The 25546-nt window shown below is 34.8% G+C and overlaps 1 protein-coding gene across 6 annotated transcripts in view; it reads right to left on the reverse strand.

The window, feature by feature from the left end:
* HEATR5A (HEAT repeat containing 5A) overlaps positions 1-25546 on the reverse strand; it is a 141462-nt gene that overhangs the window by 81467 nt on the left and 34449 nt on the right. For 5 of the 6 annotated variants that reach the window (XM_064292380.1, XM_064292381.1, XM_064292377.1 and 2 more), the window contains exons 7-14: positions 24445-24605; positions 23052-23307; positions 21845-22000; positions 20132-20382; positions 16176-16287; positions 10353-10505; positions 9111-9210; positions 2636-2745 (exon numbers count right to left, since the gene is read on the reverse strand). In XM_064292380.1, the coding sequence (XP_064148450.1) occupies positions 2636-2745; positions 9111-9210; positions 10353-10505; positions 16176-16287; positions 20132-20382; positions 21845-22000; positions 23052-23307; positions 24445-24605 (1299 nt within the window). The remainder of the gene's footprint in view (positions 1-2635; positions 2746-9110; positions 9211-10352; positions 10506-16175; positions 16288-20131; positions 20383-21844; positions 22001-23051; positions 23308-24444; positions 24606-25546) is intronic. The other variant, XM_064292379.1, reaches the window with a different exon arrangement.

The raw sequence follows: 25546 nt of genomic DNA on the forward strand, positions 1-25546 counted from the left end.
TTATTCAAAATGCCACCTGAGGTTTTAATGGTAAAGTTTTGGCTAGTGTGCTCTATAAATCTATTGAATTAATTTAAAAATCCTTAAAAAAAATCAGAAGTCCTTAAGATAAAAAAATTCTTACTTCCCATACTAGACTCATTTTCCATTCTTATAGCTGTAAAGATGGAAAAAAAAGACAATGAAATGGCAAAGTTATCCTTGGCTGAATCATAAAAAATTTCAAACATTCGTATTTTCATTCATTTTTCTATCAACTACTTTTCTTCTTTAATTCATGTTAGAAAAATAGATACACTTGAAAGAGACAAAGAATGAATTTAGATTTTTTTTTTTCAAGAAGTTTATAATAAGTGCTGATTTTTTCACCCTGAAACTAACTTAAGATGCATGTGCTTTTATATATTTATATATATAAATAAAATTCTTTTAGGACTCCTGATTGCATTCCCAATGTCCAATTCTGAAAAAACAGCACAAGACATTTTTTTCTTTCCCTAATTAGCCCTTCAGAATAGACTTAGATGATTATTTGTCAGAAGATACACTAGATTTTCAGTTGACTTTCTTGTGTTTGGCTAAGAGAGACCAATATAGTTTAGCATTCCTATATGTTTCATAAAGACTTGAAGAAAGAAAACTATTTTTTTGATCTGTAGTTTGAAAGTAAATTTCAAAAATACTGTGGTAAAAATTGATGTGAAAACCTGAGGGGAGAGAAATGAAGTCCTGATACATGCTACACTATGGATGAACTCTGAAAACATTATGCTACGTGAAGTAAGTCTGTCACAAAAGAATATTGTATGATCCCAATTATACAAAATATCTAGCATAGGCAAGCGTCTAGAGACTGAAGTTTATTAGTGATTACCTAAGGGTGGGTACAAGAGAGGGGAAAAGGAAGACAAGTGCTTAGGGGATTACGGAGCTTCTGCTAAGGGTGATGGAAAAAATTGGGGAATGGTTAAATGTGATGGTTGAACAACGAGACGAATATAATTAATGTAATGAAAAATATAATATGAATGTAATTAATGTCACTGAACTGTACATGTGAAGATTATACAAATGAAGACTGCAGAAATGGCAAATGTTTCTGTTACCTATATACTTAACACAATAAATTTTTTTTTTTAATCTGAGGGAAATTATTTTTACTCCAATCTAATAGCTAACTGAGTGATGGAATACAGAAATTATCCCTAAGCTTTTCCACAAATAACTATCAGGTAACTTTTATATTGAGAGACAGCACACAAATGACACAGACTTATCACTAAGCTCTGTTTACTGGGCCTCTAGTGGGCAGCACAGCATATGAGACAGACCCTTGTTTTAATCTTGATTCTACCATTTACTGGATATGTGATCTTGAGTTGGTTTCATAACCTCTCTGAGCATTTATTTGTCAAATGAAGAAAATGTAACTAACTCATTGTACTGTCCTAAGAATAAATGATATATATATATATATAACATCTAGCACAGAGCCTGGCACCTAGAAGTGTATACTAAATGTTTACTTTATGCCAAATAATTTTCTAGGTATATCCGTGAAGCAGGAGAGCCAATGTGAATAATATCACTCATAAAATGATAAAGGCCAGGATAAAAGTTTTAAGTTAATATTTTGAACAAATATGGTATGTATTATACTGTATTTGCAGACAAAGAATATAAGCAAGTATAGTATTTTTATAAGAAATATATTTGAAGTAACATTTAACTTAATATAGTTCGTTGAAAATTATTAAGACTAAAAAATATATACCCATTGCCGTTGAGTTGATTCTGACTCACAGCGACCCTACAGGACAGAGCAGAATTGCCTCATAGGGTTTCCAAGGAGCGCCTGGTGGATTTGAACTGCCGACCTTTCGGTTAGCAGCCGTGGCTCTTAACCACTACGCCACCAGGTTTTTAAAAAATATATAAGTTCCCATATAAAACAATTTTCAATTTTGAATTATTCAGTACTAGAAGCTATATATTTTCTTAAAATTGTAATTTAAATTTGCAAGCAAGATTTTAAGACTAATTGTAAATTAGGGCAAGTCTATTTCACTAACTACAGTATTCCAATAATCCAAAGTCATCTTTGAGCCTACTAAGACTGAAAATGACATCATAAACTGTATATAATCAATTAGACCTTGGAAGTTCAATATTAAAATTTCTATCTGGGTGGAGTTAAGAACAGAATAAATGGAAAAGAATGTGGACAATGAATAATCATTCTAGAGGGAACTAGAAATGGCCAAATTCCTAGTTTCTATTAGACCATATTTCTAATAGATTTGTATTACATAGTCTTAAAAAAAAAAAAATCCTGGAGTAGAATGAAAGTCAGCCTTTGAGAATCATTCTCCCCCACACAGAGGTAGGGACTTTCTTCCCAGACGAGAGAGAAGAAAGCAAGACATAAAGTAGGGTTTAAAACACACACACACATTATTTAATATGTTGAACACATGGATTACAATACAGCAAAATTCCCTAAACCTCCTGGAAACAAGGCATTAAATAAATGCCATATAATTTATTAATTCAATAAGTATTTATTGATTGATGATTGCTTTCCAGACACTGTACTAGCCACAAATAGTAAAATATTTTGGTCTAAGGCACATACCTTCATAGGTTTCAGGAGGTAATAAAATCAATAGTTCATAAAGCCTTTGTCTATAAACTACTGATGGTGTTTTCAAAGGACTTCCATATGTTTTTAGTATTGAAGTAAGCCTTAAATAAAAGAAAACGTATATCTTAAGTAGGTAAGTTATATAACAATGTACAAATACTGAACAGATTGGATATAAACATAAATTAGCTATACATATTATTCAACTTGTAAAAACCAAATTGGTTGCCGATGACTTGATTCCAACTCATAGCGACCCTACAGGACAGAGTAGAACTGCCTCACAGGGTTTCCAGGGAGCGGCTGGTGGATTTGAATTGCCGATCTGTTTGTTAGCAGCTGTAGATATTAAGCACCGTACCACCAGGGCTCCACTGTGCATGTTATTAGTGAACATTAAATTAGTGTTACTTTATTTTACCTTTTTAAAAATAAGGTATGACTATAAGATGTAAGAGAGTTTACAAGTGTCACACACGGATGTCATTCTAGTAACTTTTCTATCATACTTTATTTAAAAAAAAAAAACAGCTTAGACGTCAAAGGTCACAAGAACATTGTTTAGAAACTAAAACTAAATCTCAAAATTTATAACTTGGCATTTGTAAAACCAACATCTATTTATTATGTAGGAAAGTAATCAGCCAAACAAATAAACCAAAATAAGGAAGCCCAAATACCTACAGAAAAACCCAAACACTGTTAAAAAATAGTTCTGGAACGCCACCACCAAGTTAAGATGAACTCCAAAATATGCAAATCACAAACTCTCTTTTACTAAAGCACAAACTGAGTCAATGTTTACTAAAAGTTCTATTCACAAAACCTTTCTCCTTTCTTTACCCTCACCTTTCACTTTCATGTATTCTTTCCTTTCTGCCCACTTTCACTACTGGTGTTAAGAAATCACTTTACTGATATCCATCCAACTAACAAATATTTATTGAAGGCCTACTCTTTGTAAGTCACCATGTTATCAACTGGGCTATGGTTCTATCTCTTTTAGCAATATAGAAATTGAATGGAATTACTTTTATTCTTTTACTGGAATAAATCCTCTCTACACTCAAGGATTCTAGGTTGTCTAAGAAAATCTGACATTTATTCATTTGTATGTCCTAGAAAACGACTGCTTGCTATTCTAGTTTCTAGAAGAAAAACTACCTATTGACTAGCCATTTTATTTTAAAAAGTTGGGTCTCTTTTATATCTTTCAGCTTGGTAAATATCATACGGAAAACATAAAATCTGGGTAGAATTTTAGAATAAATCCACTGCATTTTTGTGTTTCTCTAAAGCCAGATGAGAAAACTATAGCTAACACACAAAAACTATTTCAATCATATCAACAAGGTGTTAAGAAATTTTAAATTACATTTTAAAAATCCCAGCAGTATTTCTTTGGTTTAAATACAATAAAATTTAGTTCAAAGGAATATGCAATTTTTAAAAAGAAAGTAAAAATGAATAGAACAAAAGATTTTAGAAAAGCACAGCATTAGGCACTTTGCAGGGACAAAGGCATCCATGGAGGCTTCTGCTTCCATTAGAAGGGCAGATTAGAGTCTCTGAAGGGTCTTCCTGCTACTGAGATGCTGTATAAAAGATACTTTGCATTGCTAGGCTTGCAGAAAAGGACTTTTCCAAAGCCAACCTCTCCTGCCCCAATTAAACAAACAAACAAAACCATAAAATGAATAATGAGCTAAAATTAGAGTGGGAATACAAATACCAATACAAAGGTCTGAGACTTGGCTTGTGCCCCTGGCAAAGTAGAGGTGATGAAGTGGTGCTTCCTGAAGGGGGCTACAGCAGTCTCAGATCCTGGCACAGGCAAAGGCATATCATATTAGACTCAGCTTAAAAAAGAATTAGTAAACTGGAAGACAGAGCTGAAGAAATTACCCAGAGTGTAGCAGGGAGACAAGAAAATAGACAATATGAAAAAGAGATTAACAGATATGAAAGGTCTAAAATCTGTCTAATCAGAGCCTCAGAAGGAAAGTTTTGAGAGAACAGAAAACAGGCAAAATTTGAGGAGATAACAGCCAATTTTCCACAACTGTTGTTAAGGTCTAAACTCAACAAAATGCAACGAATAGGATTAAAAAAGGATAAACCCAACAAATGGGATTTGAAAAAAAAAAAAGCCACAAGTTGCCAATTAAAAGACAAAAAACCTGTTGCCGTCTAGTCGATTCTGACTCATAGTGGCCCTATATGACAGAGCAGAACTGCCTCATAGGGTTTCCAAGGAATGGGTGGTGGATTTAAACTGCTGACCTTTTTGTTAGCAGCCTAGCTCTTAACCACTGCACCACCAGGGCTCCAAATTAAAAGACAGAGATTGTCAAATTCAATTTTTAAAAATCCAACAACGTGCAGTTTCTAACACGGAGATACACCACACATATATTAATCACAAAGATAAGACTTTTTCAAAAAGTATTACTAAGAATAAAAAGTGACTAGAAAATTCATGAGAAAGAAATAATTCCAAACTTCTATGCTCCAATAGCCTCAAAATATGAAAAAGCAAAAATTAATAAACTATACAAAGAAACTAACAAAGTCACCATAAGAGAGGAACAATTGTAATACATCACTCTCAATTACTGAGTAGTTAAACAGAGAAAAAATTAGCGAAGACAGCACAATGGAACTTTTTAAAAACTGTATTTGCCATAGCACAAGTCTCAACTACTTAAAAAAGACAGGTAACATACAGTTCATATTCACTAACTACAATACAATTAAGTTAAAATCACTAACCATAAAAAAAAAATTCCATACATTTGGAAATGAAAAATCATACTTCTAAACAACTCAAAGAAATTTTAACAAAAATTTTTTAATATTTAAGAATAAAAAATAATGCAAATAATACATATCAATAGTTTCAGGATTCAGTAACTGAGACTTCAGAGGAAAATTTATGGCCTTACATGCTTATATTAGGAGAGAATTAAGATAAATTCAGTTAGCTAGGCATTCAATTTGAAAAAGAGCTTAAGAAAACTTAAGAAAGCAGAAGGAGACAATAAAGAACAAAAATCATAACATCTGCCTGGCTCCCTTCTTAATAACAAGTCAAATAAAATACTTAATACATGGGGGAAAAAAGAACAATAATCAACAAATTAGAAAAACATCAGCCTAGCCAAAGTTATTCTTTGTAAAGATTAATAAATAGATAAACCTCTATGTGTAATGAATCAAGAAGAACAAAAGAGAAGGCATAATGAAAACATATTAGGAGTGGAGAAGGTAACATTATAGGCATAGCACAATTAACATGGGAAGAGAATATTATCAACTACTTTATCCTGAAAAATTTGAAGATGTAGATGAACTGGGAAAATTCCTGGATACAAGTATCTTGCCTAATTTGAGTTAAACAAAGAAATAACAACAACAACAACAACAAAGAAAACAGATCTTAAATACTCAAAAACAATTAGGAATGGAATTTGTAGTTAAAAAATCCATTCATGATTTAAAACAACAACAAATTTGGCCAATTAGGAATAGGTTACTTTCTTAGCCTCATAAACAGTCTCTACAAAAAAGCCTGTAGCAAACAGCACTCTTAGCAGTGAAACATGAGAAGCAGTCCCTTTAACCAATCACTTCTATTCAGTTTTAAATGATAGTTCTCTAGTTAGCATATACGGGAAGACAGAGAATATGAATGAATGAATATATATGGATTAAAAGGAGAAATTAAAAAGAATCTACAGATAAGTGTTTAGTAGAGGAGATTTACCAAGATGGCTAGATATAAAATAAGTTGCATTGTTATATACCAACAATAAAGAGAATTACATATATATATTTTTTAATATTTATTTTACAATAGCAATGGAAAGTGTAAAGTACCCGGGAATAAATTTAATAAAAAACATATAAGACGTTCATGCAGGAAAAATCTGCATTTTATATAAGTTCTAAATATCAGAAGAGAGGTTATCATGTTCACGGGTATTGTAAAAATAACAGTGTTTTTCAAATTTATCTACAGGTTCAGTGTAATTCCAACTAAAATTTCAACAAGATAAAAAGTGCAAGAAGGGCCAAAATATGCCTGTAAGAGGAGTAAGATCAAAAAGCCTGCTCTAAAGGATACTAAAATTTTTTATAAATTAAATAATTGAACATACCAAAGAAACAAAATAGACAGCACCAAAACAGATCATGTTTGTATGGAACATTATACATGACAGAGATGAATGGCAAATCACAAGGGAAAGTATGGATTTTCTTTAATAATGTATGGGAGAACTCGTTACCCATACTAAAAAAGAAAATGAATTGGCTCTCTACCTCACCCTAAACAAAAAAATCAATTCTAGATGGATTAAAGGTTTAATTGTAAAAGACAAACTTTAAATATTTTAGAGGGAAAAAAAAAGAAAGTATCTTTGTAGTACTGCTTTCTTAAAAATTTGACATTTAAATCAAGAACTTGTTTTTAATCAACTAGAAAATATTTTTAATACTTTAATAGCTGTCAAAAGATTAGTATCTAGAATATGTAAAGAACTCCTATGAATCAATAAAAAAGGACAAATAACCTAATTAAAAAAATAGGTTAAAGGCAGGCATTCCACAGAAGCGGAAACATTGAAGAACACTAAATACATAAAATAATACTTAAACCATTAAAAAAACCCCACCAAACCCAGCATAGTTGAGTTGATTCCGACTCATAGCGACCCTATAGGACAGAGTAGAACTGCCCGATAGAGTTTCCAAGAAGTGCCTGGTAGATTCGAACTGCTAACCCTTTGGTTAGCAGTCGTAGCACTTAGCCACTACGCCAGGGTTTCCCTTAAACCATTAGGAATCAGAAATGCAAATTAAAACCACAAGAGGGTACCATTTTACATCTATTAACCCAGAGCTAAAATTGATGTCTGAGTAACTGTTGGTGAAGATGTAAATCAAGGTGTACTCACAGACACTATTGGTAGAAATATGCAAGAACTTTAGAAAATAATCTGGCATTATCTTGTCAAGGTGAAGATAAAAATACCTTTTGACCTAGCAGGTTGACTGGTAGGTACATACATTAGAGACCCTCTTCACATGTGTACCATGAGATATGAATAAAAGTGCTCATATTAGTACTGGCTTTAACAGCAGAAAACTGAAAACAACCCAGAAGTCCAAGGATAGGAGAATGAATAAGTTGTTGTGTATTCACACAATTAAATATTATATAGTAATTAAAGTGAATGAACTCACACATGGATGAAGATAAGAAACATAAAAATGGTGAATGAAGAAAAGCCAAGTCCCAGAAACTAACAATATGACACCATTTGTCTCATCGAAAACCAACAAAACGGAACAATGCATTGTTTAGGGAGACACGTGTGATAAAACTTTTTTAAAATCCAAGGGGACGACCACTATAATATTCAGGATAGTGGTTATCTCTAAAGAAAGGCAGGAAGAAATATACTGGAGAGGAGCACACAGATAACTTCAATAGTATCATTAATGCGTCAGGTGCCAGCCAAACTCGGCCTACTGCCTGTATTTTTGTACATAAAGTTTTACTGGAACATAGCCGGGATCATTCATTTACATATTATGTATGATTTTCGAGTTGCAACAAAAGAGTTGAATAGTAGCACCAGAGACTGCATGGCCCTCAAAGTCTAAAATATATACTCATCTGGCCCTTTATAGGAAACCCTGGTGGTGTAGTGGTTAAGTACTACGGCTGCTAACCAAAGGGTTGGCAGTTCGAATCCGCCAGGCGCTCCTTGGAAACTCTATGGGGCCGTTCTACTCTGTCCTGTAGGGTCGCCATGAGTTGGAATCGACTCGACGGCACTGGGTTTGGTTTGGTTATTTTTTGGCCCTTTACAAGAAAAAGTTCTGGCTGTCTTAAATTCATAGGTGTTTGCTTTATTATTATGCTTTATAAGCCATTATAGCTTAATGTATTTTTCTGTATATGTAAAATATTATAGCATAAAACACTTTTGGAAAAAACCTTCCCTAAACTACATACTCTATTAATTTGGAAAATTACACATGCTCATGATAAATACTGGGTTTTTTCTATATTTTCTTATCATATTTGTTTAATTCAAACTTCTGAAAAATATAAACAAAAAACTATAAACTGCTAACAAGCATCTATTTCTTACAAACACAGAAAAGCAGTTACAAACCAATAAAGTGCATACCTGAAAAGGTTAACAGGCTTAATATTTAATTTCTTGGTTATATTTGACTGTATGGAAGATATACTCTCCACCAAGTCATTTTCCTTTCCTTTTATACGTATTACTCTTTCAAGGTACTAACCTAAAAAAACACACAACTAAATGATCGCTTTCCTTTGCAAAAGGAAAATCATTCACCAACCATAGAAACTTGGCCTCATTAATACACTTAAAAGATATTATACAATTAGAGGGTTATACAAATCTAAATAGCTGATCCTTACTGAGTTAGCAAATCCACAGCACAAGGAAGTGGTGGAAGAAGGCGCTGAATTACTTCCTCAGTCAGGAGATCACCACAGTGGGAAACAAAGCTCTTAATAGCTGAAAAAGAAAACAGACTTTAACTCAGCATAATGTAATCAACTGTGAAAAGAACATTCAATTATGGTACATCACTCACATTTTACTAGAAGAATAAAGAAATGTGTTAAAAACAAAAAATTACTGAAACTCTAGTATAAAAACTAATGTCTAATACTATTAAAAGAAAACTCTCAAGACTACTAAGAGAGACCATCAAGCATGTTAACAAAATGATGCTTCCTATGGTTTTACAGTACTTAGCCCTTCATTTGGAAACCCTGGTGGCATAGTGGTTAAGTGCTACGACTGCTAACCAAAAGGTCGGCAGTTCGAATCCACTAGGTGCTTCTTGGAAACTCTATGTGGCAGTTCTACTCTGACCTATAGGTCACTATGAATTGGAGTCCACTCAATGGCAATGAGTTTGGTTTTGGGTTTTTTAGCCCTTCATTCGGCTCGGTAGTAGAAGAAATTAGCTTAGGTTCTTAGTTTGCTTAGATTTAGTTTGCCAGTCCTATACTAGTTTCTGTGGAATCAGGCTGACTTTCAAGTTAACATGCTAGATTTTTACAGGTTTAACATAGTATCTGAAACAGAGGAGTTTCTATAAGAAGTTATTCTATACATAGAGTAAAACAAATAGTTTGAAGTTAGACTGAATTTCAAGATGAATTTCGAAATTAATTTTTCTTTTTTAAGGGTATTATAAATGCCATGAATCTTAATAAACAAATTCAAGGCTTCCATATCTTTTCAGGGGTTCCCATTCCTTAGTTCAACTTTTCATAGTGGAATACTATTTTTCATGGTCTATATGTTGTAAAAGGGTACAATTTTATTATCTAGACTAAATGAAAACCATATTTAACCAATGCTAATTAAATCAAACCCTACTGTTTTTGAAAAGAGGAATGCCTACTTAAGATAAAGCAATCTCAGCGTTTCACAAATGGATTGGACCTGATAAAACACACTATCCTAAAGATGAGAACTTGAAATCTGGTTAATTATATGATTATCATCACCAACTGAACAATTACGTTCAGTTACAAACATCACATTTTCCTCCCTTAACATTAAATGAAACCTATAAGGATGCGTAAAGCCAAAGGGTGGGAAAAGTCAAAGGAAAGGGAGAGAAAAGACTAAACTCTACCTACCACAGAGTGCACCAGCTCGTCCTTCCAAGGTTACCTGCCAGGTAAATGAATCTCCTCTGCTTTTCTCCGTTTCTAAATCTTTAGGAGATACTGGAAAGACACACTTCCACAACAGCAGAACTCGAGCAAGGTGGTGACTGACAACCGCAGGACCTATAATTTATTCAACTTATTACTTGTAAAAGAACCAAAATGTTACTCTTTGAAACCCTATCATTAAGCAGGTACCTGAATCTTAAACATTTTTCATCTGCTACTGCAATACATTGTCCATTTTCTTACCTTGTAGTTCCAAAAGAATCTACTATTGAATGACTTACTCTGAAGGCACTACAGTACAGAGAGAAAGGAACACTAACAGAAGGCTTGGGCTCTAGTGTCACTTCTTCCACTACTGCTGTGACCCCGGTGAGCCTCAGTTTCTTTTAACTAAAAACAAAGATAGTACCACCTGCAGGCACTGCTGTTTCCAAGGGTTGGTGACATCCAAATGACAGACTGCACTTTAAAGTGCTTAAAAAACTCTAATGTACCAACAAATGCGAGGTACTATTACTAACATAACAAGCAACATTGCATCCCTGGTCCTGAGGGCAATGCTACCTTTTCATAGGAACAAGTTACAGGCCAAGAATCAGGTGTAATAAATCTGAATACTTTTTTTTTTTCTTTTGAAGGATTTAAGAACAACAACATTTATGAATTGAGGGCTAGGACATAAACCTAGTAATCAAAGACATTATACAATAACAGCATTATCAATTTTTTAAAAAAGAAGTATAAAAACCAAAAAACCGTACCTTTTCTCCCCACGTAACTTTCTCTAAAATTCTGGGGTTATTTTAAAATTCCCCTAGAATCACTCCCTACTTCTCATTTCCTAGTTCTGCTGACTGTAGGTCTTTCTTCAGCAGTATACCAACACAGCAAAGTGCTGCACTGGGCTTTAGAGGGAGACTTCTGAGGCTAACACCTGGCCCCACCACTTAATAGCTGTGTACCTTGGATAAGCTACTTAACCTTTTTGTGCCTCAATTTCCTCATTTACAAATGGGAATAACAACAGTACCTACACCACACAGAGCAGTTTCTGGAACTTACACGCGTTTACATTTAGAAGCCTGCCTTGCTCATGGTAGGCATTTATATAATGCCCGATATCATTAAAAAAAATCGCCTTACTTGCATAGAAAGAGGTAAGAGGTTACTGGAAAAATGAAAGGGCAATTAAAACTTATCTCTCTCTTAACTCATGCAAATTAGATTAAAAGATAATTTCTCCATTTTTCTTCTGACGTTTTTAGCCATAAGCTATATGTTAATTTTACCCATATGCTAATCCCTATAGCAAAATAAGCCTGATTAAACTCCTTACTCACTACTCTCTTTGATGAAGTAGTACTAAAAACAACTAGAGTTGGATTAAAAGAGGTAAAGAGGAGTATGGCAATTAAGAATAAGTGACAGTTCACTACTGAGGTTCAACCTTCAGCCAAAGATTAGACAGGCCCATAAAACAAAACGAGACCAAAGGGGCACACCAACCCAGGGGAAAGGATTAGAAGGCAGGAGGAAACAGGAAAGCTGGTAATAGGGAGCCCAAGGTTGAGAAGTGAGAGTGCTGACATGTCGTAAGGTTGGTAACCAATGCCACAAAACAGGATGTGTACTAATTGTTTAATGAGAAGCTAGTTTGTTCTGTAAACCTTCATCTAAATTACAATAATAAAATAAATAAAGATGTATCTACATTGAAAAAGTGATAGTAAGAGGTTTGTGTTTGTGTATGCGTGTGCATACACACACACACAGTCACATAAGATGGTTTGTGGGAATAGAGAAAAATCTGAAAGCAAAATTTAGTTGGACACCAAAAAAACAATGGTGTGGAATCACTGGAGTACCTACAGTTGAGAAAAATTTCACAAATATTTACCATTGGACCCTTAAGATATTTCACTAATAGTGGAGTGTAGCATCTCTTTCCTAGAGAGGTATTAAGATAATGTCATTTCAGAGTTGAACTGTTATCAGAAATGAGTTTACAGTAATCATATAAAGTTAAAATATAAAGAAGAGTAAGTTTATTCACACATTTTTTTTTTTAAGCACAATATTGTATCTAACAAAAACACACGCACAACACTACATCCACAGACATACAAGACACAGGACACCTTTAGGTGAATCAAAGTTGTTTTATCAGATAATTTGGGAAGTGTTGAAAAAGGTTCAAATAAAACTTGTAATTCACATTTAAGGAATGGACTGAAATGTGGTTTACTTAAGTTTACATTACTTTAGAATAATGAATGTATTAAAAATAATGAAGAAAATTATAAACTGATACCCTCTGAACTGCTAGGGCATTAATATATTCTAGGCAAGGGTAAAACTGATAATAAAGGGAAAGAATGATACAGAATAAAAATGGAATAAAGTCCTAGAAAAAAGAATAATTAAAAAATTATAAATTTTAATCATTTTTGGACATTGATTACTTATATGCAATATAAGATGATGTACTATCTTTTTTTTTTTTTTTTAAAGGAGAAAGGATCACTTGGCATCTTCCTCCATTAGAAGTACCCTGTCTTGAAAACTTGTTTATGAATTTATTTGCCCCTTTTACTCATCAAGAATATGGTAGGCACGAAATACCCAGCCAAAAGCAAAGAAAAGCTTTTGTGAAATGATAATCTATGCCAGGGGTCAATAAACATTTTCTGTAAGGAGTCAGAGAGTAATTTAGGCTTTGTGTCTCTGTTACAATTACTCAACTGTCACTGTAGCACCCAAAAGCCACAGATAATATGTAAATGAATAAATGTGGCTGTGCTCCAATAAAACTTCACTAATGGACACTGAAATTTGAATTTCATATAATTCTCATTGGCACAAAGTAGTCTTTTGTTTCTCCCCCCAACCATTTAAAAAGGTAAAAACCATTCTTAGCTCCTAGGCCAAAAAAAAAGAGGCAGCGAGCCATATCTGGCCCATGGTCTAAACACAGATCTAGTCCAATAAATCTGGTCAATTATCTCAAGAAGAGTACTTACAGTAATTCTTCATTTATGACTGCTTATTTTAATTTCAATTGTTTTTTTTTTTTTAATTTAACCTCCTTTTAGATCAAATTACGTCACAGGTATCAAAATGATTTGGCCAAATCCAGCCAATTTGTTTTTTTATTTATTTTGATGTTGTTGTTGAGAATATTCACAGCAAAACATACACCAATTCCAGTTTCTACGCGAACAAATCAGTGACATTGATTCACTCTTCAACTTGTGCAACATTCTCAATTCCTTTTCCAAGTTGCTCCTCCCCCATTTACATAAACTCACTGCCCCTAAGGTTCCTATATAATCTTTCAAGTTGCTGTTGTCAATTTGATCTAATATAGATGCTTCTTAAAAGAGCATAATGCTCAAGACAGACATTTTTTACTAGTTAAGCTAAACTACTGTCTGGTTTTAAGATGGCTTCAGGGGATATTTTTGGTTTAAAGTTTAAAGATTATCTCAGAGTGATAGTTTTGGGGGTTTATTCAGGCTCCACGGCTCTACAAAGTCGGGAGTTCATGACAATTCGAAATTCTGTTCTACTTTTCCACCCTTTTGATCAGGATTCTTCTATACCAATTTTGTTTTATATCCTAGCAATAATTTATATGACTATAAAATAAACTTACAGCAAAATATACCATTGATGAAGCATTAAAATTAAGTTTCAAAGTTCTATGAAGTAAACAGTTATGACCATAAAATAATTACTGATTCTTTTTAATTGTGCTTTACATGAAAGTTTACAAATCAAGCCCGTCTCTAAGGCAAAAATTTATATATACCTTGCTATGAACTCCTAGTTGCTCTCCCCCTGAGACAGCACACTCCTTCTCTCCACCCTGTATTCCCCGTGTCCATTCAGCCAGCTTCTTCTCCCCTCTGCCTTCTCATTTCCGCTCCAGATAGGAGCTGCCCACATAGTCTCATGTGTCCACTTGAGCCAAGCTCACTCCTCACCAGTATCATTTTCTATCCCATAGTCCAGTCCAATCTTTGTCTGAACAGTAGGCTTTGGGAATGGTTCCAGTCTTGGGCCAACAGATGGTCTGGGGACCATGACCTCCAGGGTTTCTCTAGTCTCAGTCAGACCATTTAGTCTGGTCTTTTTACGAGAATTTGAGGTCTGCATCCCACTCTCTCCTGTTCCATCAGGGATTCTCTATTGTGTTCCCTGTCAGGGCAGTCATCAGTTGTAGCCAGGCACCATACAGTTTTTCTGGTCTCACGCTGATGGAGTCTGATTTATGTAGCCCTTTCTGTCTCTTGGACTCACAACTACCTCGTGTCTTCGGTGTTCTTCATTCTCCTTTGCTCCACGTGGGCCGAGACCAATTTGATGCATATTAGATGGCTGCTTGCTAGCGTTTAAGACCCCAGACACTACTCATCAAAGTGGGATGCAGAATGTTTTAATAGGTTTTATTATGCCAATTGACCTAGATATCCCCTGAAACCATGGTCCCCAAACCCCCACCCTGCTACACTGGCCTTTGAAGCGTTCGGTTTATTCAGGAAACTTCTGTGCTTTTGGTTTAGTCCAGTTGTGCTGACCTCTCCTGTACTGTGTGTTGTCTTTCCCTTCACCTAAAATAGTTCTGGTACTATTTAATTAATGGATACCCATCTCCCTCCCTCCCATCTCCCTCCCTCCCCACTCTCATGACCATCAAAGAATATTTTCTTCTGTTTAAACTATTTCTTGAGTTCTTATAATAGTGGTCTCATACAGTATTTGTCCTTTTGCAACTAATTTCACTCAGCATAATGCCTTCCAGATTCCTCCATGTTATGAAATGTTTCACGGATTCATCATTGTTCTTTATCAATGCACAGTATTCCACTGTGTGAATACACCATAATTTATTTATCCATTCATCCGTTGATGGGCACCTTGGTTGCTTCCATCTTTCTGCTATTGTAAACAATGCTGAAATGAACATGGGTGTGCATATATTTGTTCATGTAAAGGCTCTTATTTCTCTAGGATATACTCCAAGTAGTGGGACTGCTGGATCATATGGTAGTTCTACTGCTAGCTTTTTAGGGAAGCGCCAAATCGATTTCCAAAGTGGTTGTACCATCTTACATTCCCACCAGTAGGTAGTGTATAAGTGTTCCAGTCTCTCTATAACCTCTCCAATATTTATTATTTTGTGTTTTTTGGATTAATGCCAGCCTTGTTGGACTGAGACAGTATCTCATTGTAGTTTTGATTTGCACTTCTCTAATGGCTAACGATCCTGAGCATTTCCTCATGTATCTGTTAGCTGCCTGTAATTACTAATTCTTAATGAATATAATTCAAATGAGCCCCATCCCCTTCAATGTAGCCACCTTACTAGTGTTGCCATTCCTTAAGATAATTATAGAATTGCTTTCAGGGGCTCTGATATATTTTCTTGCCTATCTATATTGTGCAAAATGATTTTTTTTTTTTTCTGAAGATGAATATGAATGATTTCTGAAAAAGTCAGTCATTCATAGTTGAGTCTGAAAGATGGTCAAACTGGCTTATCCTACTTATGGGTCCTAAACTGGTCTTGAAGAGAAATTCAAAAGAGGAGATCTAAAAGCATTTTGAGCAATGGAGTAAAGACATAGCTTACTAAGGTGACTACTAGAAGAAAATGTTTGCATGAACATTTAAATTTTGGTATGTATTAAAAGTTAGTCTTGTCAAGCCACATATTAAAATGTCTTATATTCAGAATACACAAAGTAATTCACAGGTATGTAGACCTTCCATAAGACTTACCCAGTGTCATCAGAGAGGCAATCAACAGCCATCCAGCTTGCGTGCGCTGAGCTGAAAGGCGACTGTTTTGAGAAGCAGAACATAGCAAATCCTCTGCTAATGCCATAATAATCTATTAATGGTTAGAAGAATAAGGTTTAAAAAAAAAAAAAGGCTTATCAGTTTATAGGTTACTAAAGAAATGACAGCAACTAATAATAATCTCTTGCAATATTAACTATCACATATAATAAATATAAGTGACGAAGGACTGTCATTTGTGTAGACTATACTACAGGACTGTCAGATAGGAAAGTAAAGAAAAAAATATTAAGTATCGAAGGTTTAATGCTAGTGCATTAGGCAGTACACAGCAACTCTATAATTCTTTGTACAACATATGTAACAAAATTGTAAGACTGTTCAACTATAGCTGTACAGAATTAGAATTTACTTTTAGTTTTAAGCAACCCTATAATTCTCCGCACAGCATATATAACAAAATTGTAAGACTGTTCAACTACAGCCGTACAGAGTTAGAACTGACTTTTAGTTTTAAGCAATTATTCACCCAGATACATAATTACCAAAAAGTTTCATTACCGGAGTTATAGCTAATCTCCCTTTTAAAAATCCTGCATACCTAAGTGACTAAAACAGTCTTTCCAGAGGCAATATACTATTGTAGTTAAAAGCAGCAAAACAGTCTCACATTATAATAAGTTTCACAATAGCGTAGGATTCACTAAAATATTATATTTTAAAAGTCTATGAAATAAGTAGTTATAAAATAACAGGGAGGAAAAATTAAATGTCTTACATTTAAGGATAATGCATATTTAGGCAGTACGAAGGCCAGCAGGCATCTGATAACCATCTCTGTTACCAATCACCTCTGGAAAAGCAGCAAGTACTATGAGCCGACACATCTGCCAACACTATGGACGACAGCCTGTCACCTGTGTTCCACAGTTAAAATCTCAAACCTTTCCAAAAAGCCAGTAAACAGATATTGTTTTCTTTGATACCCCCAGTTGGCTTACTCAAAAACATGTCTAGACTAACTTCATTGGTAGTTGCCAGCTAACCAGTTTAACCAAAAAATGTGCAAACAATATTCATTGTTCTCATATTGCCTATAGTTTTTCTTTCTCCTTTTTCTTTTATATAAAAATTCAACTTTTGTCTTTGATGGATGACATTATTTTATTGATTGATCTCCTTTATATGCAAGTAACAGTGTGCAAATACTTAACTAAATGTCTTTGAGTTATTCTTTGATACCAGTTATACCCAGCTGGAATTTCGAAAACATTTACCAGAGAAATATTATTAAAACTAATTAAAGTTCTATATAATGCTATTAGATTAGTGGTATGTTTCAGGTACAATTTAAATTACAATGGTTTTTATAAGATGATTTGCGAATGCAACTTTGATATTTTATTTCTAGGGTTTCAAACCAGTTTGTTCTGGTTCAACCCCCTGGTGAGAATTTCCATTTCCACCCCAGATACAATGAATCAGAATGTATATTTTAACAAGATCCCCAGATGATTCTTTTTATACATAATCTTTTTAAAATGTAGATTCTGATTCAGTATATCTGGAGTGGAAATGAAAACTCTTTCAGCAGGGGGTCAAACCAGAATGAACCAGTCTGAAGCCCTGGTTATCTCTAAAGAGGAAGGCTAGCGTAGTTTAAAACAACCAATCAACTTAATACTAATTTAGGTTCACCAGCTGTCTATATAATCAACGGATTGCACTCAAAAAGAATGAGGACAAAACAAATCAATCTGGGTGATACCAGGACAAGTGGATACTCTCTCAGAAGAGAGTTCAAATACAATATACCCAACCTATTGCTGTCGAGTAGATTCCGGCTCATAGTGACCCTTCAGGACAGAGTAGAACTGCTTGGAGGATTTCCCAGGAGTGCCTGGTGGATCTGAACTGCTGGCCTTTAGGTTAGCAGCTGAGTTCTTAACCACTGCACCACCAGGGCTCTGAATACAATATAGGCGATATAGGAATCTTGTTTGTCTGAATTAATGAGATCCGAGGATATTAAATTTAGATAATTCTTTACTCAGCAAGGGGTGATGTGCATTGACTCAGAATATAGCTAAAATAATAAATTTAAATGAGCAATATCACCTCTTAGAGTTGTTAATCACCTTATTACAAAGGTATTGCCAAAGCTCAAAATATATTTGGAATTTTCGGAAGTTACGTCCTTTAGCATAACCTCAATTGTGGGGGATATACTATTATATTCATTAATAATGCCACAGGAGTGACAATAAGAAACAAACAATGGTGAGAAGAAACTTAGGGGGCAGTGAGTTCATGTTAATGATGGAGGAATAATTTGGAAAAGGAGGGTGAAAATGGATGCACAACTTGAAGACTGTAATCAATGTCAATGAATTGTACTTGAAGAAATTGTTGAATTGTGTATGATTTGCTGTGTACGTTGTCCTCAACAACGATAAAAATAAAATAAATTAAAAAAAAAGGAAACAATGGTGATTTGTTTCTTCAAAAATACTGATAGACATGCGAGGTCTGGGTTATGAGGGTTTTTGTTGTCAAACAATATTAATACTCTTTGATAACTTGCATTTCCCAGCTATCTAAAAAAAAAAAAAAATCCCCACATCATCTTTTGAAAAAATAAAAACAAAACTTCTGTAATTTTCTTCAAAATTCTACATTAAAACTGAGTTATTTGTTCAGTAGGTTCTATACCATTATTTGTATCATTTACCCAGAAAAGTACATTTTTAGGTGGCTTTTTTTATACAATTATTCTGTTTTTTTTTTAAGTATCATTATGAACTCGTGGGTTTTTATATATTTAATGAGCTTCAATGCACTGTAGCCAATAAATTATCCTTTCTGATGCTCAAATTATCCCACCTTAGGTCAGTGGGAGTCCCTTAAGTTGCCTCCTGTGGCCCTTCAACATGAACTCAGTCGTCTTTGATGACCTCCTTGCTCTATGGCTTATATTGTACATTTCCTGCCACGACCTGGAACCAGCCATTCCTCCATGGAGTCTTGATTGCTTTTGGTGGAAATGATATTCAAAGCTACAGTCTAGACATTAGGGGTATTCCTTGCTATTCAGTTGTCATTGTTTTTAGGCTTCCTCACTGGGCAGAGTGAAGATGTAAACACTAAAACTACTAAATGAAATAATAAAATTATTAATTCATATTGAAATTCCTAATTCTAATTTAACATACGAGGTTTTTACTTAGCTTTCTTGATTCTACAGCTGTAGCTCTTTTTTCTTAAATGGAAAATCAAGATTCCTAACAACATTAATGTAGTTATTTACCTACTTTATCTTACCATGGAAACCCTGGTGGCGTAGTGGTTAAGTGCTACAGCTGCTAACCAAAGGGCTGGCAGCTCAAATCCACCCAGTTCTCCCTGAAAACTCTATAGCGCAGGTCTACTCTGTCCTACAGGGTCGCTATGAGTCAGAATCGACTCAGCGGCACTAGGTTGGGTTTTTTGGTTATCTTACCATACGTATAAGTTAACTTCAATACAACAGCACCAAGAATACCACTAACTATAAGATTACTGAATGAAATTTAAGATTTCTTTTGTGGCTCTACTCATCCTTTACAATGTAATTTTAAATGTACTTATATGGTAGGGTTAGATATACTGCAAAATAAAGCCTTCATGATCAAATTCTGTTACTAACTGGAGATACCTCTAGCAAAAAAAAAAAACACAAAAGAGCACTCCTATTTAAGTGTGGATAAAACATTTCTTTAGCTATCCCTTTGTTTTTCACAGCAATTAGGTTGATAATACTTAACACTTAAGGAGTAATACAACTGATCTGTCAAGTTTTTGCCCTGGGAGGCTTTGGCTAGCTGGTACACAAAAAGGCTATGATGTTTTTAGGAAGTACTTGAAACATTATCGTATATGGAGAATGAAATTTTTACCTTGCCCCTTCCATGAGGAATTCCTAAAGGACAATGTTTCACTGCTCCCAACAAAGCTGCCACGGCAAAACTAAAGCCAGTCACTGCTTCAGGTGAAGTCTTAAGTATAGTAAGTCGTTCGAGGCAACGGTCTAAGAGTGGTGTTAGGTAGGAAGGTAATGCCACAGCAATGCAGTGTAAGCACCAAGCTGCTGCTAGTCGAACGGATATGCTAGGATGAAGAATAACTGAAATGACACTGTCAAGAATGCCTGGAACGATAAACAAAAGATGACTCAGGTACACAGATAAAACTCAGTCATAAAACAGTTAAACATGGATATAAAACACATTTTAATCCAAAGTCAAATGTTTATAAATAACTTTATATCCAAGAATTACTTCTACTAATTTATCTTATGAAAACTATCTAATTAAGTCAAGATAGAGAACAAATTTTTTATTTCCTGAAATGAGCCAATGTTCTGTTTATCTTGAGATCATTACTAATTTGGTACTAGGAATTAAAAATTACCAATAAACAACAAAAACACTTTGAGAAGAAACGTCACACTTGCCCTATTTTCTGTTTTTTTCCTCTTTGGAAACTCTATGGGGCAGTTCTACTCCATCCTATAGGGTTACTATGAGTCGGAACTGACTCGACAGCACTGGGTTTGGTTTTTTTGGTTTTAAAATACCTACCTGTATATTTAGTACAAATACTGCCTACCGTATTGCTCTTACATAAAAGCAAAATGTTAAATAAAATCAAGGCTTTGCTGGGTCCTCAGTACTAACGCACCATGGAGATAGTAAAGTACTTCTATCAGTAAGAAAAAAGCTTATACTTGCTATGATTCAACAAACACCTTCACCAAAACATACACAACAGGTTCATGACGACTGCTACTTAAATAACGTGTCCTAGGATTAAATAGCTCACAAACACAGTAACAACGTAAAGCTTTTCAGTCAGTGGGAAATGTGTGTCACGAACGACAAAAGCTATAAAGGTGATTTAAAAACGTAAACAAATAAAAGAAGGCAGTCACACAAGACCACAAATTGAGTCATTTCATTTAAATGCAATGTTGAGAACAGGCAAATCCAATCCAGACAGATGAGTGGTTGCCAGGGGCTGGGATGGGAGGGGGGAAGATGGGGTGGGGGTGGGGTGACTACTAATGGATACAGGGTTTCCTTTTGGGGTGATGAAAATGTTTTAGAAGTAAATAGTGGTAATGGTTGTACAATTCTGTGGTCATACTAAAAACTACTGAATTATATACTTTAAAAGGATTAATTTTATGGTATGTGAGTTCAGTCTCAATAAAGCTATTACAAAAGAATGATGAAATAACTTTCAAAGACAAAATAAATTAAGACTGAAAAGACTTTTGAGGAACTGAATTACTTGTACCATACAGAAACTCATGTTTTCACTGCAGATGAGAAATTTGAGTTCAGCTTTATTTCAATTTTTTCCATGTTATCACATCCCCAGAACAGAGAGGGGCTATTCAGAGAACAACCTCTAATTAAGGAAGTTAAAAAAGACTCAAATACACATTTCTCACAACCTTGATTACCTGTACTTCATAAAACATCCCTAATGAATCTATAGTGGAATCCATAATAAGTGAGCTATATGAAGGAGATCCCCTTTCTTGGAAATGTTTAGAGCTAAAGTAAAAACAAGGTATCCAAACCAGCTACGAACAACACATATACCTGCACTTGAATCTTGTAGCAAAGGTGCAGCTGTGGTGCTGAGACTGTGTATAAGATTTCCGAGTTCTTGTAAAGCACATACCAGCATATTCTGGCTGGCTGCTACATCTGTGGATCCAAGCCGGGTTTCCATGTTACCATCACTCATTGCAGCATCTGATTGAAGTGTAAGAATTAACTATTCAATCATTGTTTTATTAAAATATATTGTAGAAGTGAGTATTAGAAGGAGAAAAGTATAATGTAGAAATTAAAACATCCACTTAAATCTATATGAAACTCCAAGCAGTAACTAAAATACTAAAGTGGGAACCTGCATAAATAAAGGAAGAATTAAATTAATGTAATTTGATTTAGAGAAGTCCTGGGTGGCAAAGAAGCCCTGGTGGTGTATTGTTTAAGAGCTTGGCTGTTAGCCAAAAGGTCGGCAGCTTGAATCCACCAGCTGCTCCTTGGAAATCCTATGGGGGCAGTTCTACTCTGTCCCACAGGGTCGCTATGGGTCGGAATCAACTTGACGGCAACTGATTTGATTTTGGTTTTGGTCCGGGTGGCGAAATGGTTAACAGGCTCACTGCTACCCAAAAGGCTGGCCATTCAAGTCCATCTAGATGCTCCTTGGAAGAAAGGTCTGGTGATCTACTTCTGAAAAATCAGCTATTGAAAACCCTACGGAGCCCAGGTCTACTCTGGCACACATGGGGTTGCCATGAGTCAGAATCAATTTGACAGCAATTGGTTTTAATTTGATTTAGTTCAAGCAACCTTCATTTATATTCCTTATTGCTCTTTTAGCCACTGGCATTGAAAAGGAGGACTCAAGGGAAACTCAAAAAGACTCCAATTTTAATGATACTCAAGATAAGCAGAGTGCACTTAGTACAGGAACTGAGATGGACTAAATTGTTTCAAAAACAATTTATCTTAACTTCTATAGGAAGCAGACTACGAATTCTGAGACATTATTGTCACAAGCCATCAAATTTTGAACCGCTTAACATATACAATAGTTCTTACCAAGTTAGATAATTTACGTCTGACCTACACATTAATTTCTTTATCCTGAAACAACTCGTATGTGAATTAAGTACGTCTATTAAATTATAAAAAGAAGTTTTTATATTAACGTGGTAATAAACCAGTCTAAGTTTTCCAAAGGGACCATTCCTTTAGCACCACTAAACGGACAGTCTTAGTAGATCCATACCTACAACTTTCTTTTGTTTCCAGACGGCCTGGCAAATATCCTTGGCAGCAGCAATTTGGGCTTTTTCTCCAAGAAGGCCTCCTATAGTAGTTCGAAGGATGAATGACACACAACGGCGAGAGCAGACAGCATCAATCTGGGTTTGGGTGGCTTTAGAGTATGACTGCGACACAAGGCTTAGGATATGAGACAGAAATGCAGCAGAATTTCTCTCTAGCCAAGCTCCACCGAGTGTTGAAACAAATACAACATAAGCCTCAAAAAAAAAAAAAAAAAAAAGAATTTTATCTTCAAAATGAAATAATATCAATTACATATTTTCCCTTCCATAAAATACGCTGAATTTACTAAAGCCAAAGCTGAAGCACGTAGGCCTTTCAACTGAGATTTCATTTCTGCTGGCTCTCTATTTTATTTTGGTCAGAGAGTAAGAAGTTTCAGGAGAGCCAGCACAGTCAGCTAAATATGAAAAAGGTGTCTGTGCCTTTTCTGAACTTAAGTTTCAAGCTATTTAAAATTCCGAAAAAGAAAACCAAATCAAACAGATGAACAGATTATAAAAAGTAACTATGCTCTAACACTGTATCTCTAAGGGAATCTAGGTGCCAGAAACCTGAAAGGAATGTTTATAGTGATCAATTACTGCTCTTTATTTTCATGAATATCAATGGTTTGTCTTATTCCAAAGATTAAAAGACAACTAGTTTTCATATGTAATCGGTTTCTTAGAAGCACATAGTCTAACTACAATTATATTGGCACATCTTGTATTTTCATGAAGTCTAATATCGTATAGTATAAAAGAATTTTCAAAAATATACGTTTGCTCTGAACCATAGTGGCACTAGGAAAAAAAGTTGTTCAAGGAAAGTATGCAGAGGCCTCCTAAGACATTTTTTCTAAGGGTTATGTTTTTTAAATTTTGTTCAGGACCAAGAATTTAAGCACTTAATAGATTACAAGCTGTAATCTTTATTTAGGAGTTGAAATCATATAAATTGGAAATACTGCTCATGTTGAATAATATACACCTAACAGCTTAAATTTTTACTGTATGAACACACAAACAATGGAAAACATGTTAAACCACAAGACACATGAAAATATAGGGCCTGAAAACAAACAAAAAAAGTGTTTCAATTGAAAGAAACAAAACTCCTCCATTATTAGGATGGGTTAATTAAACACACTGCAGAATAGCTTCATATTTAGTTTGCTTTGTTTGGGGTAAATAAGGCTCTCTTACTTGTAACCTAGTTTTTAAAAAAATGTTTGGCCTCACAAATTCAATTTATGACTATGATAACCTTGCATTTCTGCCTGGAGTTAGATACTAGAACTTTCATTATAGGCCAGTGAGGGTTGTATCTGGATTCTGATTTGTGATTCCAACCTGAGTAACTCCAACTCGAACATCCCTACTGACTGAACTGGTTCCTTTCAGCATATCTCCACTGGCTCGAAGAAATCCTGAACTCCCACGTAGAAACCCTGTTCCTAGCAATTCCAGAACTTCCTCCAGAGATACTCTGCGAATGCTTTGACGTGAGGCTGCTATAACAAAGAACAAAATAAAACTGTGATTCATATTTTACAGGCTAAATTTTAATGCATGACTTTGATTTGCAAAAATCCAATGTTAATAGAAACAAAAATAAACTAAAAATTCAAACAAAATGCAAAGTTTACAGGACATTAGACACATCAGTGCACAAAATAAGTCACAGAAGGGTTCCGAGGTCGTCAGAATATACCCTGAAGTACCGTGGCAATGACACCTTAAAGTCTACACCACTTTGTTGTCATGCCCTATTGCTCTTTTCCTCAAATGTAGATAAAACAAAGATGTTAGAAGGCTAACAGCCTGTATACTTTAGAATTAAAAAAAAAGGCAAACTTCCCTAGCTCTGCATGAATGAAATCAGTATCTGATGTCTTGAAAATTCTTTTGAAATACTAAAAATGAACAAAAAAATTTATTTTCCCAAAAGCTCTGCAACTCTTAATGAAATTTATATAAAGTAACCACTATGTTCAATTTTTTAAATTCCCAAATGGCTGTACAGCTTTTGTTATTTCCTCCACCTCTGAAGAAGCCAAAGTTAAATATTACTAGAACCACTCAATCAGCCTTTAGGCTACAATAATTAAGAGGTCTTAGCCAGGGTGGAAGCCCTGGTGGCATAGTGGTTAAATGTTACTGCTGCTAACCAAAGGGTCGGTAGTTCAAATCTGCCAGGCGCTCCTTGGAAACTCTATGGGGCAGTTCTACGCTGTCCTATAGGGTCGCGATGAGTCGTAATCAACTTGATGGCAGAGGGTTTTAGCCAGGGCAGGAACATTTATGTTTGCCATCAATTCGATAGAGCTGAGTTTCTCCCTGAAGGCTACAGTATTCTCAAATCAACTGGGTCCTTAAAAAAAAAAAGTACCATTTTTTTCTCCCTTTTATTTTTCTGAAAAATGATAGTCATAAGCTCTGACCCTTATAGACT

Source organism: Loxodonta africana, chromosome 10 (genome assembly GCF_030014295.1).
Source record: "Loxodonta africana isolate mLoxAfr1 chromosome 10, mLoxAfr1.hap2, whole genome shotgun sequence".
Lineage (NCBI taxonomy): Eukaryota > Metazoa > Chordata > Mammalia > Proboscidea > Elephantidae > Loxodonta > Loxodonta africana.